The sequence below is a fragment of the Schistocerca nitens genome, chromosome 1 (assembly GCF_023898315.1).
Source record: "Schistocerca nitens isolate TAMUIC-IGC-003100 chromosome 1, iqSchNite1.1, whole genome shotgun sequence".
Classification (NCBI taxonomy): Eukaryota; Metazoa; Arthropoda; class Insecta; order Orthoptera; family Acrididae; genus Schistocerca; species Schistocerca nitens.
In genome coordinates, this window is record NC_064614.1 from 760028212 (window position 1) to 760047861 (window position 19650).

The window sequence follows — 19650 nt, forward strand, 5'->3', positions numbered from 1 at the left end:
GTGCCCTCCAGGTAAAATTACACATTTGTCAAACGCATCATAGTATCCCGCCTGCGGAATTTGGCTAGCGTGTCAAATTCTTTCAGCTGTTCTGTCAGGTCCTGAGCAGAGCCTCCAGAAAATACTGATACCGCATGTGCAGTAGACTTACTAACGCCACGAAATCTATTGGTCTCCTGAATTAACGGACCTTCAGAGCAATGTACTGCTTGTATTCTGGTTACTGTTCATGTAGGCAACAGGTTTTGCATTGCCTGATTAGAGCCATGGTGACATAATGTTTTTGATATATCAGGTGTCCCCACCAAAGAAAGGTTGTATTGTAACCAGAGTTAAGTCAAATCCGAAAGCAGGGTTGATAATGAAATAAAATGTGTAGCACTGAAGGCACATGTATCATGAACACCAGAGGACATCCAGAACAGAATTTACTACCTGGATAGAGTGCACTTATTTATACAGACACTGAATACTCCAGAACCTACCAGCATTACAAACATAGGATATTATGAGAAACTTCCACAATTGATAAATACTAAATAACAAATAGTTGCTAGTGGTTGGGTTTGAACTGTCAACCCACAGCGCACGAGCCAACAACGCTAACCTCTATGCTACACTGCATGCACCATAACTCACAGGGATGTATGAAACAAACAGAATTTCTGGAACAAATAAACTAAAAAAGTCAAGGAACACAATAATCTTGAGAAGCTATATAAAATTGCTGGTCAATAATAATGGAAATAATTTGTCATTTGGAATACATAAAAGATTGCAATGTTGTACTTCAAATAAGAGGAAAACTTTTGCGATTCATTTGAACACACAAAAAGCATGGTTAGATGGTTACTTCTATAGAAGTGGTTATCACATCTGAACTTTATTTCAGCACAAGATATCTTCAATAATCATTTTGTATAATTTGACAGCTTCATAAGTGATCTATAATTGACTGATGCAATGATTGGAGAAAGACGCTCTGCGTTATTTTACTAGTATTGCCTCACATATAAGAGCAATATAACTGCTGTTGACTTATCAGTAGAAATTGTGAAATTTTGAACAGTAGATCTGTAGACTGTGAAATGAAACGTGAATTTTAAGAAGCTTTTGCAGAAGATTAGAACACAATAATTTGTTTAAGGAACAATGGAAGTGGTGAGAGAAATAGAATTGGTTAAAAATGGGAGAAAATGCCATAGTTAAAGTGAAGAAAAACAGTTTGGTTTTAAATGTTTTGAATTTGATGGCTCTGGACACAAAAGATTTGGGTGCATTATCATTGTTATCATTACAGGGAGACAAAAGAAGCAAATGAGAACCCTCCCCCCCCCCCCCCCCTCCTCCTCACCCTCACACCTACACAACAAGGCAAGTCATTTATCCCTACTTACTGACATGGCCTATTTTTGTTGAAACAGACTAAGTCTTTCTGAACTTAGTCACTATAAGTTACTAGTGACCAGATTGTATAACAGTGGTTTCAAAGTTATATTTTAAAGTGTAAGAGCTCTATTGAAAGGATAGAAGGTATAGTTGCAGTTGTTAGAAAAAAAAGCTATGTAAAATATATGCATCAGAATTCTCCAGTAACATCAAATGATAGGATATTCAAATTATGAATATTTTAACTTGCTTTCAAAATATGTGGAAGGAATTAAAACTGAGGAGAGGAAGACACCAGAATTGTATACTGCTTCAGTAGAAGGTAAGGAAACAAAACTTCGATATAATCTGAAAATGACAACAGCAAAATGACCAGTGGAACTAGAGTACACTGGTCTCAAGTGTCCTATTACTTCTATCTATTATGAAAGAAAGATATGTCATTACATTTACAGCATATTGTATTGATTTTGCAGCAACAGACAAAGCTTGTTGCCTGTTGTTAATTATAACATGGGAAAATCTTTATGGTAAGAAGCATTATTGGTTGCTGTTCACTTTGTAAACAGAATGCCATTGGGACTTGTAAATGCCAGGGTTACATGTATTCCATATGGTTAAATGCTGAAGGTTCTGAAACTGAAAGTTTAGATTGGGTCAAATACAGCAAAGAAAAATTGACATGAAGTTGGTGAATTTAAATCTTTTCAAGTATAAGTGAAAGATAATTGTCAGTTTGTTGCTATAAACCTTGAAACTTTTGTTGAAAACTATGTGAGCATGAAAGATGATCTCTCTAATGAAGTAAACAAAAGAGAGATAAAAAATACTAATTGAATTTAGTGAATGACCATGTAGTATCTAGGTAACCTTAATAAAGCAGTTTATAGCTTACATTGTACATCAAAAGCTTGGAATTTAATTTTGACGTGTTTGATCGATAATTTCATTTGAAAAGAAAAGTGCGTAGTATACCAAGTATGTTGTTGCGGATAATAAACTGGCTGATATATCTAAACGTTTGTTGCCAAACAAATAGACTCAGGAATGTGTAAGGATGCAAAATAGATGGTTGCATTGAATCCAGGACACTATTGTAAAGTACATTTATGTAAGATGGTCTCTCAAAGTAAATAATGTGCTGTGGTTGATTCACACAAAGGGATTTCTTGGACATATTGCTCTGGAAGTGTCACTACATGTTAATTTTCTTTTATGTGCAATTATACTAAAGAATAATTTAATTAGAGACAAATACTTAGTGGCATGTAGCATTTGTCTCTCCTCATGGTGACAGCGGAAGTGCATAATGAAAAGAACTTTGCAAGACACCATCCAGATGGCCACTTGCAACTCACAGTGATTGATTGGAGAGGGATCTAAGGCATACACATCTTCCTCATTGTCATCCTAGATGTGTCCAATAGGATTGAGATCTTTTGTTCAGGTTGGCTATGAAAGCACTCCCATATCTGCTTAGTGTTCTTCAAAGCACTTTGTCAAATTACAGAAAAATGGGGAGTTGCACTGTCTTTGTAACAATACAGATCCAGTTTGCTTGCAAGTTGCTATAGCTGAATAAATGGATGCTGACATATCAGGGCCACAATTCATCCCACTCTAATAGCCACAGCACAAGATTACCATTACCAGCAGCTGCTTGAATGGTGCTCTGTTGAATAACAGGATGTGTCACCTTGTGCGATTCAAAATATAATCTTGCCCTATCATCTACATGTACCAATGAGTGCCTTGATTTCATTGTTTTAGGTGATGCTCTTAAACCCTGTAATGTGCAGTGAGAAGGTATGCTATAGCAAGAAGATGGTTCTTGATTATATGGTTCCTGACTGGTTGTTGGTGCCCAGCATTAAACTTAGAGATTTGTGGCACTGTGACCACTGATGTAATTACATTGCCACCTACAGCAATGGCAGCTTTTTCTACAAATTGAGATATTTTGTGCATTACCCTCACTGTGACAGTGTGTGACAGGCCAGTGACTGCTTGAGTTCAGTGATAGTATGTCTCATGAATCAGAAACCCACATTATGCTGTAATCTTACCACACTCTCAGATCAACGGCCAGTACATGGTGTGATGAAATGACAGTCACGTGACATGTTGAATTACTCATTTTCTGGTAACAAAACTGTCATTTCACTCCTACATAGTAGCTACCTCTCATTAAATTGCACATGAATATAATCACACAAGACAAAGAAAAGTGGGTTTACTGTTTTTAATCCTGAGATATTTCATCAATATCTGCTGTCAATAAAATACCCTTACCCTCCCATTGACAGTTTCCTTCCTGAAATTTATGTAACTTTTTTGTTGTTATGGTTATATTTTCTACTTAGTTCCTTTTGTATTTCATTTGTATCTGTCACCCTTCCTTACATTTTCTCTACTTTGTTTTCTAGTGGATAAGTCTAGGTGGTGTTTTATGTAACCACATTCATCTAGTGCAATGTTTGGGTAGCAACTGCTAGATCATAAAATAACATTGATACATAATGACTATTAAATGGATACTTGTGGCAAAATTTTTATTTTTTATTATCAGTTAATAAAAGAAGGAAAAATATATTTTCAGTCATCAAAGATGCCTAAACCTGGTCTGGAAGTTGGTGCCTCTTCTGGCGATGGACCAATGGCAAAGAAACATGCAGGAGACAAAAAAGTGGCTGAAAAAAAGAAGCTGCTGAAAGATAAGAAGAGAACTTTGAAAAGGTTGTGAAATTATTTTGCAAGATGTATGATCTCACCACTTCATCCTGAAATCAGAAATGAAAGTGGATTGCAATTTTGTACGTGTGTTGTCAACAAAGGATTGTGTACTGACACTAAAAGCTCTAGACTGTCATACTTCAATGGCAAAGTAATCAAACAGTCCTGTTAAAATGATTTCTCGTGTGCAAGTGTCATCACCATCACCCCACCCCAAAATAAAAACTTTTTCCTTGACTGTAAGCTCTATCAAATGTTAGTTGTTTGGCAACCCAGTTGTTTAGTGGCTTAGTGTAAAGTCCTTATTTATGTATACAAATTGTCTTGTAAAATGTCGGTTCAGTGTAAAATTTTAATGATAATTTTCCGATGCCAAGTTTTGATACTGTCGTAAAATTTCTGTTTTGCATACATTGATTGCACAAAATCTGAAACAATGAAGCTTTGGGAAAAAAAAATAATAAGCATTTTAATGGATCACAACTACATGTTTTGCAGGTGTGAATAAGTATTGAAATGCTGTACTAGCTTTCTTTACTTCACTTATTTAATTACGTATGTTGTTCCTTCATTTGTTTGTGCTTGTGGTTTTGTACATATGTTGTATTAGTTTGCACAGAATAATGTAACTAGAATGTAAATAATGTGACTTGTAGTCTTATGCATTCTAAAGGTATTACCTGCATGAAAGAGACTGTAAAATCATTGTTACTCATGTTTCCCCACATCAACCACTGTCATGCCATCTTCTCAATTTTATCATTATAGCATATCTGTGGGAACACCCTTGGTTTGCCACTAAGATTTTAAGTAAAGATTTTGAATTAAGCCTGATTAGCAGTTTTGATATATTCTTACCCCCAACCTATATAAACTGATTGGTATTTCAGTGGACATAAGAGCTTTATTTGTCATTCTTAAATATGTGTGCTTTTTATTTATTTTATTTTTCAAAGGCTTTAACTGGTGACAATTCCATCAAAGATTATGTTATCTAGAGAACCACCCCATTTAAATCCCTACATGTGTAAAGGAGTTGGTATAATAAGGGTCATTCCATCTCAGCTCCCTTAGGCCTCCCTGCTAGACTTTCATGGATTTCGACAAAGTTATATAAACATTCACACATGTCCCCGATGAACACGTGAAATTTAATGTTTGTCGATTCAATACTGGCAGAGAAAACCACTTCTTTGACTCCATGCACGACTCGGCGCAGTGCGAGCGTGAATTTCTGGTGACTTTGCGCTGTTATAGCTTGGTCAATACTTTGGAAATTTGACCATCTTGTACAACTGCATTTTGCCATTTTCATAATGATGATAGAAAAATTGCCCAAAAAATTTCAAAGTTTGGCGTCTTATACCTCAGAGGCTAAAAGTATGATGAATGTGAAACTGGGCATGTAGTAACCTAACAACTCAAGGTTCTCAAATGTAAAATTTCATTTATCCACCACATTCCAATACTGAATAAATTAAGCACTAGTTCAAAGATTTTGTAAAAAAGTAAAAAAATGCTGTATTTCCGAACTGATTTTGCAGTAGTTATGTTCTATAAAACTTTAAAAACTGGGCTAATTAAAAAGGCCATGTTTTTAACCACCTAAAAAGTGTATTTAATTATTCAATGTGGGCTGACAATGCTAGATAATTTTAATCAAAGTTGGGTGCGAAAATTGCAAAATGGGAAAAATGTAAGCTTTGGATTCTTATATCTTGTGGAGTGAATGCATACTGAATGTGAAACATAATATCCACTAGATCAGTTGCGCAAAGATTTGGTATACAAAATTTCATTCACCCACTATTTTCCAATAATGTGCAAATTCGTCTCGTCGAAAAGATGAGATATTTTGTTAGAAGGTGAAAATAGTGCATATTTGACACTTCTTTTACTCATACCATTTTCTGTTAAAACCTCCAAACTAGTCTCATTCGAAACAATGTGTTTTAAGCCTCCCCGAACAGTGGGTAAAATTTCCAACATAGGCTGGAGTGAAACAAGCAGCAAGAAAGCCTCGTAAGATTTTAACTCTGGCTTCTAACATATCTTTGATTAAAGGCATGACAAACATGAAACTTTGGACAAAACATCTTAGCAACTTAAGGTTTTCAAATATAAAATATATAAAAAGTACTGCTTTCTAAATTTCTACAAAATCAATTCTAACTTGGTTTTCATCAAACTTACAAGAATAAACGACATTCAATTTGCTCTTAGTAAATATGTTTTCCATAATTTATTTCAAACTAATCACAGTTGGAAAGAGCAGGTTTTCAAGCATTCAGAAAATCATGTTCAATTTCGTAAATAATACCTGAAAATGACGGAGAAATTTGAGGGTATGTACCATAGCAATAGGCTACATTGTAGCAACCTGTTGTCTGTGTCTCACTGCAGTGGTTTTTATTTTTAAATTGACCTGTAAAACTCACTGTATTACTCTGATCCATGGTGTCATCACTACCAGTTCAAAAACATGAACCAACAACCACATAGCCATAGGGGTCATTCCCAACAGCTCACAGTTGGGTTTCTTCATTCAGGTCTCAAAGCCTGTAATTTGGTTTCTTGATTTAGGTTCCAAAGCCTTGTTGTGATACTTGTCTGCTTACAAAGTCATTTGCTAAGTACCATACATCTGATTTCCCAGTCTAGGAGTATCTCATATAGCAAAAAGTCATGTCAGTTTTGATTTTAAACTTCTCAGCATTGCAGTTTATATTTTTCAACATTTTTGAGCCACTTCCTACTCTTCATTTCCTGGAAATTGATACTGTCAGCAGAATCCTGTCTTTCAAGCCAAAAAAATAGCATTTTCTGTACGAGATATAAGAATCCAAAGTTTACATTTCTTCATTCCACAATTTTCACGCCCAACTTTGAGAATTAAATACACTTTTTTAGGTGGCTAAAACCATAGTCTTTCTAATGAGCACTGAAAAGTTTTATGGAACACAGGTTTTTATTGCAAAATCAGGTAAAAAACAACACGTTTTTTACCCTTTTACAAAATCTTCAAGTTTGCACTTCATTTGTTAAGTACTGGGAAGTGGTACATAAGTGGAACTTCATATTTGAGAACATTGTGTAATTAAATTACTACATGCCAAGCTCCTCATTTATCATATCTTTAATCCCCGAGATACAAGGAGCCAAACTTTGAATCTTTTCAGGCACTGATCTTTCGGGTGATTTTGTCTCAAATTGTCTGGGTGAATATGGGTTGTAAAATTATTTCCATTATTATCACTAAGAGAATGCGTACAGCTTTACAAGCTCGCCAGATTTCATTTCTTTCAATAAAATATTGCCCAGGTGATAACAGCTCAATTGCCAGAAATTCACACTCTGGGTCAAGTTGCATGTGGAGTCAAACCAGTGACTATATCTCTGACAGTATTGCTTCGACAGTCATTGAACTTGACCAATGTTTGTTGGAGACACATGTGAACGCTCACATAAAATTTCGCCTCAACCCATGATGGTCGAGCAGAAAAATGTTCTGAAATTAGGTGGTGGCACGGAATGACCCATATGAGATTGCAGCTCAAAACCATTCAGACATTTAAGGCTGTGAAAAATATATATATATTATTCCCATTTCTTCTGTAATTTTTCTGCAGTGAAACTAATTATCTTTTAGCAAGTAAATTTAACTTTGCAACTATTTTGGAAAGCCAAATGTTTAGACAGTTGATAAACACTCTTATAGTCTTATTATTGACATATACTAAGATACAAATATTCTCAGGCCTCCAGTACTTCCATTTAAGAAGCTGACAGTAGGACTGCTATGCTATTTTACAATTGGCAGGAATACAATAATTGTTTTGTTTCTGTCATTGTGGTTGCTAACTGCAAGTTTAATAGTAAATTCTACAACGTGTAAGAGACAAAACAGAAAATTGTGCATATCAGCACTTACACTGGAATAAATAATACAGAGGACCAGTCAAAACTAAGTGTCATTTAGTTTGTTGCTAATTAAGGGGATAGGAATATTTGAAACAGGAATGCATTTTCCTGACGACTTAAAAAGGATGTGGGGTGGAATCTGGGTGTTGAGTTTAAACATAGACCAATAAAAAAAATCATAGAACGAAACCAAAAGATACAACAAAAGGCTGAGACAAAAACCTCTTGTAGGGAGGTAGGAGAATAACATGCACATTTCAGATGACATGATTAGATTATGAACTGTGCAGTGAAACACAGACATTAAAAAATGAACAGTTGGTGATTTATATTTGTGTGTGTGTGGTATCAATAGTATGCTGTGCACAGTGAATGTCCAACTGTAACTCTCGTGAAAAAAAGCTTTGCCTGTTGTTATTTTGATGATCGTAGATTGAAATGCAACACAGTACTATAGCAAAGCTTCATATCAACCATGATTTAGTTAGAACACAGTTGACAGTTTATGTCTAATGACCAATTGACAGAATTGATATTACTCACTATTTTATGCTGAGTTCATTTAACAATTTATTTATTTTTCATATAGTGTTCTTTAGAACTCATTAGACGTCAGTGCGCAACGCCCACTTGCAGACAGCAGGTGGCGGAGTGTTGAGGGTGGGAGGTGTGGAAACCAGGGCAGCCATTGTTGTTATGCAGAAACGGAGCAATTTATCTGATATCTGAAAGGGCACGATCATTGGCTTTTGGGTCAAGAGTGGAAGCATTTCTGAAATGGCTAAGTTTGTAAACTCTTTGCATGCTACAGTGGTTAAACTATACCATGCGTGTCAAAATGGTACACTCTACAACTACTGCTGGGGCAACTGCTGTGCACCAGAGGCCATAAATGACAGATGTGGAGATTTGTATGGCTGAATAGATGTCTTACTATTTGTCAATTGACTACCCAGATGAACCAAGAGGCTACCAAATGTCTCCTCGATGACCTTTAGTGAACGTTGCTGTGAATGGGCCTCCACAGCAGGCTCTTTGTGGGTGCACTAACGCAGACTGCTGATCATTGATGATGCAGGCTGGAATTTGCACGCCAATACTGCAAATGAATGTCCACTGAGTGCTGACAGGTGACCTTTCCAGATGACTCAAGTTATATCTTCCTTCGGACAGACGGCTGTTGCCATGTATGACACAAAACGTCTGAAAGCAAACACTGTGCAACAAGCACTGGAAGGGTCCAGGCTGGAGGTGGGATCATTGTGCATGATAGCATCTACCAGCAGGACAATGCAGCGTGTGTCTCAGCTTGCAGTGTACTTGTGTGGTTCGAAGAGCACCAGCATGAGTTTACTGCACACCCCTTGCCTCCAAACTCGGGTCAGGGGAAAAAATCAGGTAAGTCAACTTTTTTCAAAATTTGAGTTAGTGCTACAGCTCAGTTCGGAATGACCATGAGGGGCTAAAACTGGAAGAAAACTAAGTGAGCCCAAAGATGTGAGGAATCAAAGTTTTGCTGTAAGGGGAAAGAATCACTTAAGTCAGTTTTTCAGGGGAAAGAAACAGGCAAGTCATCTGGTCACAAAAGATCAGAGAAAATAGATTTCTGATGCAATCTCTTCCCCCAATACATTGGAAACGTGGAAAAACAAAAAGGTTCCTGTCCGCATAACTTTTCCAAATATAGCAACTAACAACATTTATTTTGAACATAGACTTCTGATGTAGTCATTCAATATCCATGTTCTTACAAGAGACAAATCCTTTTTTATGTTTATTTTGAATACATTGCGAATAAGACCGTAAATGAAGTGAGGTCATTCCTTCCTCACACATGCCTAGGAAACTGACAAATACCTACAGCTTTTGGTTGGCCTACAAAAGAAATGTAAGACTTCCATCACCAAAAATGTGTTTTTGCTATATAGTCAATATGGTTGCAGAGCTCAGAGGTGGTAATGAGACATTTAACTGCATGTAAATATTTTTATTAGAAATACACACACAATACAAAATAAATAACTCTTCTTAAATATACTCTGTAAAAATATTAAATAACACCGTAAAAAAATCAACAGCATATCATTAACATCCTTAGCACAAAAACTCCTTGATCAGTGCATAGTTATAATTATTACTGCAGATATAGTGTTAAGTATAATTTATAATAAAATACAGATATTAAGTTTTAAGGCTGTGATAAGCTGAATATGATTGTCAATAAGCACCATTTATTGCACTACACTGTTTGGTATTTACATGACCAAATTCTTTGTAATGGTCACAGCCATACAAAATGCATGTTTCAAGAATCATCATTAAAATAAAAGTAGTACACTGACTTGTGATCATCATTACTCAGAACAAAAAAAGCGTTGCACACTGTAAGGCAAACTTATTTAGCAAAGAGTATACTGCCTTGATGGGATTACAAAAGGTTCTGGTGGCACATATATATAAAATGTAAGTGAGAGAAAATTAAGTGGTTATTAATACTGACAAATAAGTTTAAAAAGATTAGAAGTTTATGCCTTTACTACTGGAATTAATACAAGTAAGGCTTAAAAGGACTATTCTCTCTGAAAGGCCCAAGACATATAATTAGATAGAAAAACTGTATAGTATAGTTCATATCCTAAACAATTTCCTAAATGAAAGTAGCACACACAGTATAATCTTAAATGCAGCACAACTATAGCTTTGAAGCATAATGAAATGGTAATTATGCTACAACAATCCAATACTATTATTGCTATGTTTATAAATAATGTATCCATTAACAGACTGAAATAAATGGGAGAAAAGTAATTATTCATTTATCAAATACAAAGGCTACAAGTTTCTTGCAACTCTGTGTATCTGTTAAAGCGCTGAGGACTAGCACTTGAAAAGTTTTCAATCAATCACTCACTATTAATAAACACACCACACTGATATGAGAAGCATGACATGTGAAAACAAAAAATGTTACATTATGAGATCATCACATGTAAATTTTGTACGGGGCAATGTTAACTTCGTATTGCTTTGGTGTTTTAAGTATTACACCTCAATTTGTGAAAACATATGTGGTTTTTACATGTGTACTGACAATTGCCAATTCTTTTCAATGATTAAAGACCATTGGGAGAATGGGTATATTTATTTGTCTCTTCACTGTCTCATATAACTTAACTCTCTTCCAATAAGTACTGTAAACATTCTCAAAATGAAAGTTATAATATTACATCTAGATAACACAAAGGTAAGCCTTTCTGAAAATATGTGCTATTATTCTTCATTGGGTAACCTTATTCAAACAGTGCTAAGAGAGTGTAATTTATGCAATAGTAAGTCACCACAAAAAAGGATGCAGACCAACTGATGTTTCTGGTTTTATATGCTTATCAGCAGAATCCATTTGTTATTTTTTTGTATAAATTAGCAGCCAAGTTCACACAAAACCTGTAACAGGGAGGAATACGCTTAGGTGTTTAACAAGTAATACTCAACATATATGTCAACAATGGTTATCATAAATATTTTGTTTGGCATTGTCAGAAATTTCCTGCATAACACTCCATCAATATGATTTTCATGATAAAAATTTAACCAATCAAACAATGGAAAATCTACGATGGAATAAAACCAGTGTGAAATGGATAGACTATCACAGAAAAGCATCTTTAAGTAGCTTACAGACATATTGAAAAAAAGTACTGTTGGATATTATTTAGCTGCCAGACTAAATCCTTCACCAGATGTAGAGAAAACAGACACAAATGGCCACTCTCAACACTGGGCATGAGTATCCAATTGTGAAGTGAAGTGAACAGTAATCTTTGCTGAGGTGGGTACATAAGAGGGACGGCTAGCAGAGTATGGTTTCAAGGATGTGGTGGGGACAGGATAGCTGGCTGTTACGTGCACCATCAGGAGGCTGTGCTTGGGGTGGGGAGGAGGAGGAGGACAAAGAGGAGACCAGTAGAAAAGGGGCAAGCACTAGTAGGTGCATTGGCAGGAGAGAAGGTGTATGTAGGGATGAAGTGGCGGCAGGGAAGGGGCTATAGAAGGTTGAGACCAGGGTGTTACAGGAATGGAAGATACACTGTTTAAAAGAATTATGGGAAATATGTATCAGTGTCCAGTATGTTAAATCTATTTTTATACAGGCTGTAGCTGTGGTCCTATTGCATGGCTTGAGATTTTGCTTTCAATATAGGCAGCAAAATTGTTCACCATCTGCTAGCTGAGTTATGTATTACAGTGTCAGGTGACTCCTCAGAAGGAAGTGAGAACTGATGTCCCGGTGCTTCCTAGTGAGGTACACAGATGACAGTTATCATTTGTGAATGTTGTATTCAATCAAGCACATTTAATGCAACATCTTAATGGTGTGCAAGTTGCAAGGGCAATCTGCTTGATCCAAATAGGACAGACTTTCGGTTGTGGTGCTGCAGATAGCAATGCCTCTCACTGTGTCATCCATTTGTTGTGGACACGCTAAATGGTGACAGGTCAGTACACGAGACAAGTTGGGCATGTCCACCAACGCATTACAACCCCTTATGAAGACCGATATCTGGCCCTCTCTGCAGGTCGTCCTGTTTAACCACAGACTCTCCAACGACTCTTGTGGGTTCTCATTTGAAGAATGGGAACGGATACCAGAGGGTGGCCTCATCAGACTTACACAGAGCATGTCACATAGGTGTCAGGCAGCGATAAACACACACGGAGGGCATACATATTACTGAAGCTCACAAATTACAATTAAAAGCACTCGGGATGATGGCATGAATGATTGTTTCCACTTTTTTTCAAAGTCTGTCAGACGTTTCAGTTCTTTTTATGTAAATGATTGATGTTTTGTTGTGTACTTAATCTGTGAAAGGTAAATATAAGTTGGTATGGTACCCAGCCTTCAATTATTGCTCAATGGAGTATGACAGACACCCAAAGTCATGTATCCCTAATTCTTTTGAGCAGTGTATATTCCAAAGTGAGTTTCCCCCTGTGCAGTTCAGAAAAGCTCGTGTTAGTGGAAAATGTCCTGGTGGCACAGACTGTGAAGTATGCTCAGCAACTGGGTGGTCCAGCTGTCCACAGTTTGGCGGCAGCCATTCATGTGGACAGGCAGCCTGATATTACTGATACTTAATTTATGGGAATAAGGCCATAGTCCAAGGCATAATCCTCTGCCTAACATTTTGTCTTCCATTGCTGGAGACATAATCAGAGGTTCTAACAACTCAGAAAGCTGTTACAGGCTCTAACAATCTCAGCAAGCCAAACTGTTTATATGTATCCATGCATTGGTTGGTTCTTAACATCATCAGATTGCTGCTTAAGCTTTCAGAGTTGTGCTGACATTTGCTATGGAGTTAGTAACAGAGTAACTGGTAGCTGTTTCACTATGCCCTAAGGCCCACAACTCCTCTTAATTTCAGCCCTCCTTTTCTGTTGAAACTGTTTTTGAGCTTTTGAATTTCTATGGACACTATAAATCCTAGTGCAGTAAATCTTGCTAAAACCACATTGTTAGAGAAACCAGTTTGGTTGTTTCCTGCTCCTAGTTTGTGATCTGCTGCTGCTGATTTATCCATACTGCCTAGGTGACAATAGCTCTTGTGTTCCTTAAGGCAAGTGTCAATGCTTCTTTTTGTAGTTCCTGTGTACAACTGGCTGCAAGTGCATGGGATTTTATATACTCCTGCTGTGGCAAGTGGAAGGTAGAGGTCTTTTGCAGTGTCCAATCTTGTTGGTTTAAAGACAATATCAATACCATGTTTTCTGAGTACTTTGCTGATGTGATCTGTGATAGGTTTTATAAATGGAAGGAGACCTTTCCTTTTAATTGCTTCTATTAGAAGTTCTAGACCTATTACAAGGACATTGTTAGATGATTGTGCTCGTCCTCCAAGAACTGTGACTCACACATGCTTTCAACTCAGACCACTAATGTTTTGATCACTCCTCCTTTCTACTTTGTATGATGATTGGGAATTTTTGTGGAGGTAGCTATCCTCGTGAGCAGGTTTTTTGTAGACTTTATGCCCTAAGTTCTGTCAGGTCTTCTAATTACCCACACACCAAAAATGAAATTTGACCATCTTTCTCTTTTTCCATACTGAAAGTTATATTATAATTAACATTATCCAGAAAATTTAGAAATTCAGTGTTCTTTTTGTCGATGAGCCCATATACAGAAAGTATCATCCACATACTGAAGCCAACGTGAGAATTTCTTCCTCGTTGTCTGAAGGGCTGCTGCTTCAAATTTTTCATATAAAAATTAATTAAAACTGTGCTGAATGGGTTCTCCATAGCCACACTACCAGTCTGCTCACTGAATTTGTCGTCCCATTGAAAGTAAGGTGAAGTGAGACAATTTTTAGAGAGATCTATCATATCCCTTGTGAAAATAATTTCCAAGTGCGACATCATCTACATACTTTAAACCAACAAGAAAGGTGATCGAATATTTGAACACTGCAAAGGACCTCCACGTGCTATTTGCCACCTAAGGAGTATATACAGGGTGTTTCAAAAATGACCGGTATATTTGAAACGGCAATAAAAACTAAACGAGCAGCGATAGAAATACACCGTTTGTTGCAATATGCTTGGGACAACAGTACATTTTCAGGCGGACAAACTTTCGAAATTACAGTAGTTACAATTTTCAACAACAGATGGCGCTGCAAGTGATGTGGAAGATATAGAAGACAACGCAGTCTGTGGGTGCGCCATTCTGTACGTCGTCTTTCTGCTGTAAGCGTGTGCTGTTCACAACGTGCAAGTGTGCTGTAGACAACATGGTTTATTCCTTAGAACAGAGGATTTTTCTGGTGTTGGAATTCCACCGCCTAGAACACAGTGTTGTTGCAACAAGACGAAGTTTTCAACGGAGGTTTAATGTAAACAAAAGGACCGAAAAGCGATACAATAAATGATCTGTTTGCAAAGTTTCAACGGACTGGGAACGTGACGGATGAACGTGCTGGAAAGGTAGGGCGACCGCGTACGGCAACCACAGAGGGCAACGCGCAGCTAGTGCAGCAGGTGATCCAACAGCGGCCTCGGGTTTCCGTTCGGCGTGTTGCAGCTGCGGTCCAAATGACGCCAACGTCCACGTATCGTCTCATGCACCAGAGTTTACACCTCTATCCATACAAAATTCAAACGCGGCAACCCCTCAGCGCCGCTACCATTGCTGCACGAGAGACATTCGCTAACGATATAGTGCACAGGATTGATGACGGCGATATGCATGTGGGCAGCATTTGGTTTACTGACGAAGCTTATTTTTACCTGGACGGCTTCGTCAATAAACAGAACTGGCGCATATGGGGAACCGAAAAGCCCCATGTTGCAGTCCCATCATCCCTGCATCCTCAAAAAGTACTGGTCTGGGCCGCCATTTCTTCCAAAGGAATCATTGGCCCATTTTTCAGATCCGAAACGATTACTGCATCACGCTATCTGGACATTCTTCGTGAATTTGTGGCGGTACAAACTGCCTTAGACGACACTGCGAACACCTCGTGGTTTATGCAAGATGGTGCCCGGCCACATTGCACGGCCGACGTCTTTAATTTCCTGAATGAATATTTCGATGATCGTGTGATTGCTTTGGGCTATCCGAAACATACAGGAGGCGGTGTGGATTGGCCTCCCTATTCGCCAGACATGAACCCCTGTGACTACTTTCTGTGGGGACACTTGAAAGACCAGGTGTACCGCCAGAATCCAGAAACAATTGAACAGCTGAAGCAGTACATCTCATCTGCATGTGAAGCCATTCCGCCAGACATGTTGTCAAAGGTTTCGGGTAATTTCATTCAGAGATTACGCCATATTATTGCTACGCATGGTGGATATGTGGAAAATATCGTACTATAGAGTTTCCCAGACCGCAGAGCCATCTGTTGTTGAAAATTGTAACTACTGTAATTTCGAAAGTTTGTCTGCCTGAAAATGTACTGTTGTCCCAAGCATATTGCAACAAACGGTGTATTTCTATCGCTGCTCGTTTAGTTTTTACTGCCGTTTCAAATATACCGGTCATTTTTGAAACACCCTGTAAAATCCCATGCTTTTGTGGTCAAGTGTGCATAGGAACTACAAAAAGAAGCACTAACCCCCACCTCAAGGAACACATTAGAAACTGAGTGCTTCTCAGTGTAAACTCAACATCATTCAAATCTATGCTACTGCTGCAGCACTGGATGAGGAGATAGGGGAATTTATGAGCAACTGGAACAAGTCCTTTGTAAGATTCCTAACAAAGAACAGGCATTAATTCAAGAAAGCGAGAAATGACTAAGGCAGATACATACTAGATTTCTGCTTGAGTAACGGCTTGATTATCTGTAACACTAAGTTCCGTCTGTTGTGACTCGCCGATCATTCAAAGCGCCGCCGCGCAATTACGCGCGTCCTCGACGTGCGGCGCTGTCTGCCAGCCATGCAGCAGCTGCGCCACCTAAGTGGCCAGCCGAGCAGTGGCCGCTAGACTGGGACTCGGTGCTCATTTGAATGCTAACGTGTTCACATGTCTTGCTTGTCAACTTACTCTGTGACTTATATGTGTTGTGTCATTCTGAAAGATATTTGTTAAACTTGACATTATAACAATTGGCGACGAGGTAGTGGATTTTTCCTTTTCACCGTTGACCCACAGGGTTCCATGGCTACTGTCGAGCAACTATTGCAAAATCTCCTTGAACAAAAAAATGGTTCAAATGGCTCTGAGCACTATGGGACTTAACTGCTGTGGTCATAAGTCCCCTAGAACTTAGAACTACTTAAACCTAACTAACCTAAAAACAGCAGACACATCCATGCCCAAGGCAGGATTCGAACCTGCAACCATAGCGGTCGCGCGGTTCCAGACTTTAGCACCTAGAACCGCTCAGCCACTCTGGCCAGCTCTCCTTGAACAGCAAACGCTTCTAACAGTGGCGATTCGCGATTTCGACGTGGCGTCAAATGCGGGGCGTATCTCGTCGTTGGCTGTACTTCCTTTTCCTCCTTACGATGAGATGGCGGAAGACTGGTCTGATTATGAAAAACGTCTTCGACAGCACTTCTTGGCATTTCATGTCACGGACGAACAACCATGTAAGTCTCTGTTCCTTTCCTGGATTTCACCTCAAATGTATCGGTTGTTGTCGCAATTGGCTCCTTTGAAGGATCCTGCATCTTTGTCCTTTGCTGAAAAGTGCTCACTTCTGTCTGTCTATTTTCAAAAGCAAACGCATGTGGTAGCCTCTCGTGTTGCCTTTTATCGTTGTCAAAAACAGCCACATCAATCCTATCGCGCTTGGGCTGCTGAACTTCACGGCCTCAGTCGAAAGTGTCAATTTGTTACTGACGTTCACAAAGAATCCTATGCCGATTCCATGGTACGGGATGCTATTATCCGGTCGGCGCCCGACAAAGAAGTTCGGCAACGTGCCCTTCAGTTGGCGAATCCGACTCTAGATGAAGTTCTCTCCGTTGCGCAGTCTTTTGAAATTTCTCGCGCCGCTGGGGCGCAAATAGAGGCGTGGGGTGATGTCGGGGAAATACAACCTCTGTGCGCTGTTGACGACGCGTACGGCGCGTCCCCGCCGGTCGACTTGGCCGCAGTGCGCTCCCACGCGCAGCCTCGGCCTAGCCGTAAACAACCCGCTAAGAAACTGCAGCAAAATCCCCGGCAACTTCCTTCATGTCCGCAGTGTTTTATGAAACATTCACGCGAGGATAGTCCCCAACGTTGGGCTGTGTGTCACAATTGCAAAAAGAACGGTCATGTGTCTTCCGTTTGCAAATCCGACTGCATACATGATGTTCATGAACATGACGCTGATTCTGTGTTGTCTGTCAATTGCACTTCTTCCCTTTCAGGGAAGTTATTCCTCACTGTCCAAATCCTTGGTCGAGATGTTCGCATGCAAGTGGATATCGGTTCTGCTGCCACTATAATTAATTCTCAGATGTATCTTCACTTGGGTTCTCTACTCCTGTCACCTGTCACTCGGCAATTACGGACGTACAATAAACAGAAGATTTCTCTCTTGGGACAATTTAATGCTGAGGTATCTTACAAATCCGTCGTTCGCACTATTCCCATATTTGTGGTCGACCAGAGCAACGCAGAGAATCTTTTTGGTTTTGATGTTTTCGCGTTTTTGGGTTCTCCATAGATGACTCTGTCAATCTTGTCTCTGATGCTATTCCTTATGCTCAACTGGATTCCTTGTCGACGACATTTTAGTCCCTTTTTTCTCCTGGGTTAGGCCGTGCAAATGACTTTGAAGCTCATATCACGCTCAAACCCACTGCTCGGCCTAAGTTTTTTCGGGCTGGGCCCATTCCTGTGGCCCTTTGTGATCAGGTAAAACGGGAGCTGGATCGTCTCACTACTTCAGGGGTCTTGCTTCCTGTCACTTCCAGTGAGTGGTCCCCTCCTGTCTTTGTCGTTGCTAAGCCAAATGGTGATATTCGTCTCTGTGGCGATTTCAAAGCCACTGTAAACGCTCAATGCCTCATCGACACTTACCCTATGCCCCGTCCTGAAGAACTGTTCACTAAACTTGCTGGAGGCCAGTATTTTTCTAAAATTGACGCTGCTTCCCGGCAGTTTCTGGTCCTTAACATGCCTTTCAGCCTCTATCAATACCAACGATTGCCATTCGGGTTGCTAGTGTCCCTGCTCTCTTTCAGCGATTCTTGGAACAATTATTGCTCCCTGTCCCTGGGTGTATCAATTACATGGACGACATTGTTGTCACTGGCTCCACCACTGAAGAACATCTTCAAAATCTCCGCACACTTTTTCATGTCTTACAGACTGCCGGTCTTAGGTGTAATCTTCAGAAATCACAATTTTTTCAGGCATCTATCACGTACTTGGGGTTTCAACTCTCTTCGTCCGCTTCAGCAAACTGTCACTGCGATCGATGCCCTTCCTCGCCCTACATCTGTTAAGGAACTGCAGGCCTTCTTGGGGAAAATAGCATACTATCACAAGTTTTTACTGTCTGCAGCTTCGGTGACTTAGCCGTTGCATCGCCTGTTGCATAAAAACGTGCCTTTTCACTGGTCCGCATCATGCGATGCGGCTTTCCAGAAATTGAAGACTATGCTGAAACAGGCCCCGTGCCTGGCTACTTATCGACATGGCCAACATCTTGTTCTTGCCAGACGCCTCTCAATACGGGGTCGGTGCAGTCCATGCGCACCGTTTTTCTGACGGTTCAGAACAACCCATTGCTTATGCCTCCAAAACGCTCATGGATGCCAAACAAAAGTACTCTCAAATTGAAAAAGAAGCTTTGGCCATTATTTATGCTCTTCATAAGTTTGGTGTTTTTCTCTATGGCTCAAAATTTCATCTTGTTACGGATCACAAACCACTTGTTTCCTTGTTTCATCCATCAACGTCACTTCCCGACAAGGCTGCACACCGCCTCCAGCGTTGGGCTCTTTACTTGTCTCATTTCAATTATGAGATTCATTTCCAGCCAACGGCTCAACATGCAAATGCTGATGCTCTGTCTCGCCTTCCCATGGGTCCTGATCAGGCATTCAATAGGGACGAACTTTTGTGTTTCCACCTGGATGTTGCCGAGCAGCGGG

General features: G+C 39.3%; 2 protein-coding genes across 3 annotated transcripts in view; one reads left to right on the top strand and one right to left on the bottom strand.

Annotated features, from left to right (window-relative positions):
• LOC126260985 (ubiquitin-conjugating enzyme E2 S) overlaps nt 1-4956 on the top strand; it is an 81989-nt gene extending 77033 nt beyond the window's left edge. The window contains exon 5 of the mRNA XM_049958500.1: nt 3989-4956. Coding sequence (XP_049814457.1) covers nt 3989-4132 — 144 coding nt within the window. The 3' untranslated portion in view covers nt 4133-4956. The remainder of the gene's footprint in view (nt 1-3988) is intronic.
• A 5100-nt stretch (nt 4957-10056) lies between these two features.
• The window catches only part of LOC126261048 (nurim homolog), a 75344-nt gene continuing 65750 nt past the window's right edge, over nt 10057-19650 (bottom strand). Inside the window, exon 7 of one of the 2 annotated variants that reach the window (XR_007546679.1) lies at nt 10057-11487. The gene's annotated coding sequence lies outside the window, so the exon portion shown is untranslated. The remainder of the gene's footprint in view (nt 11488-19650) is intronic. The other variant, XM_049958505.1, reaches the window with a different exon arrangement.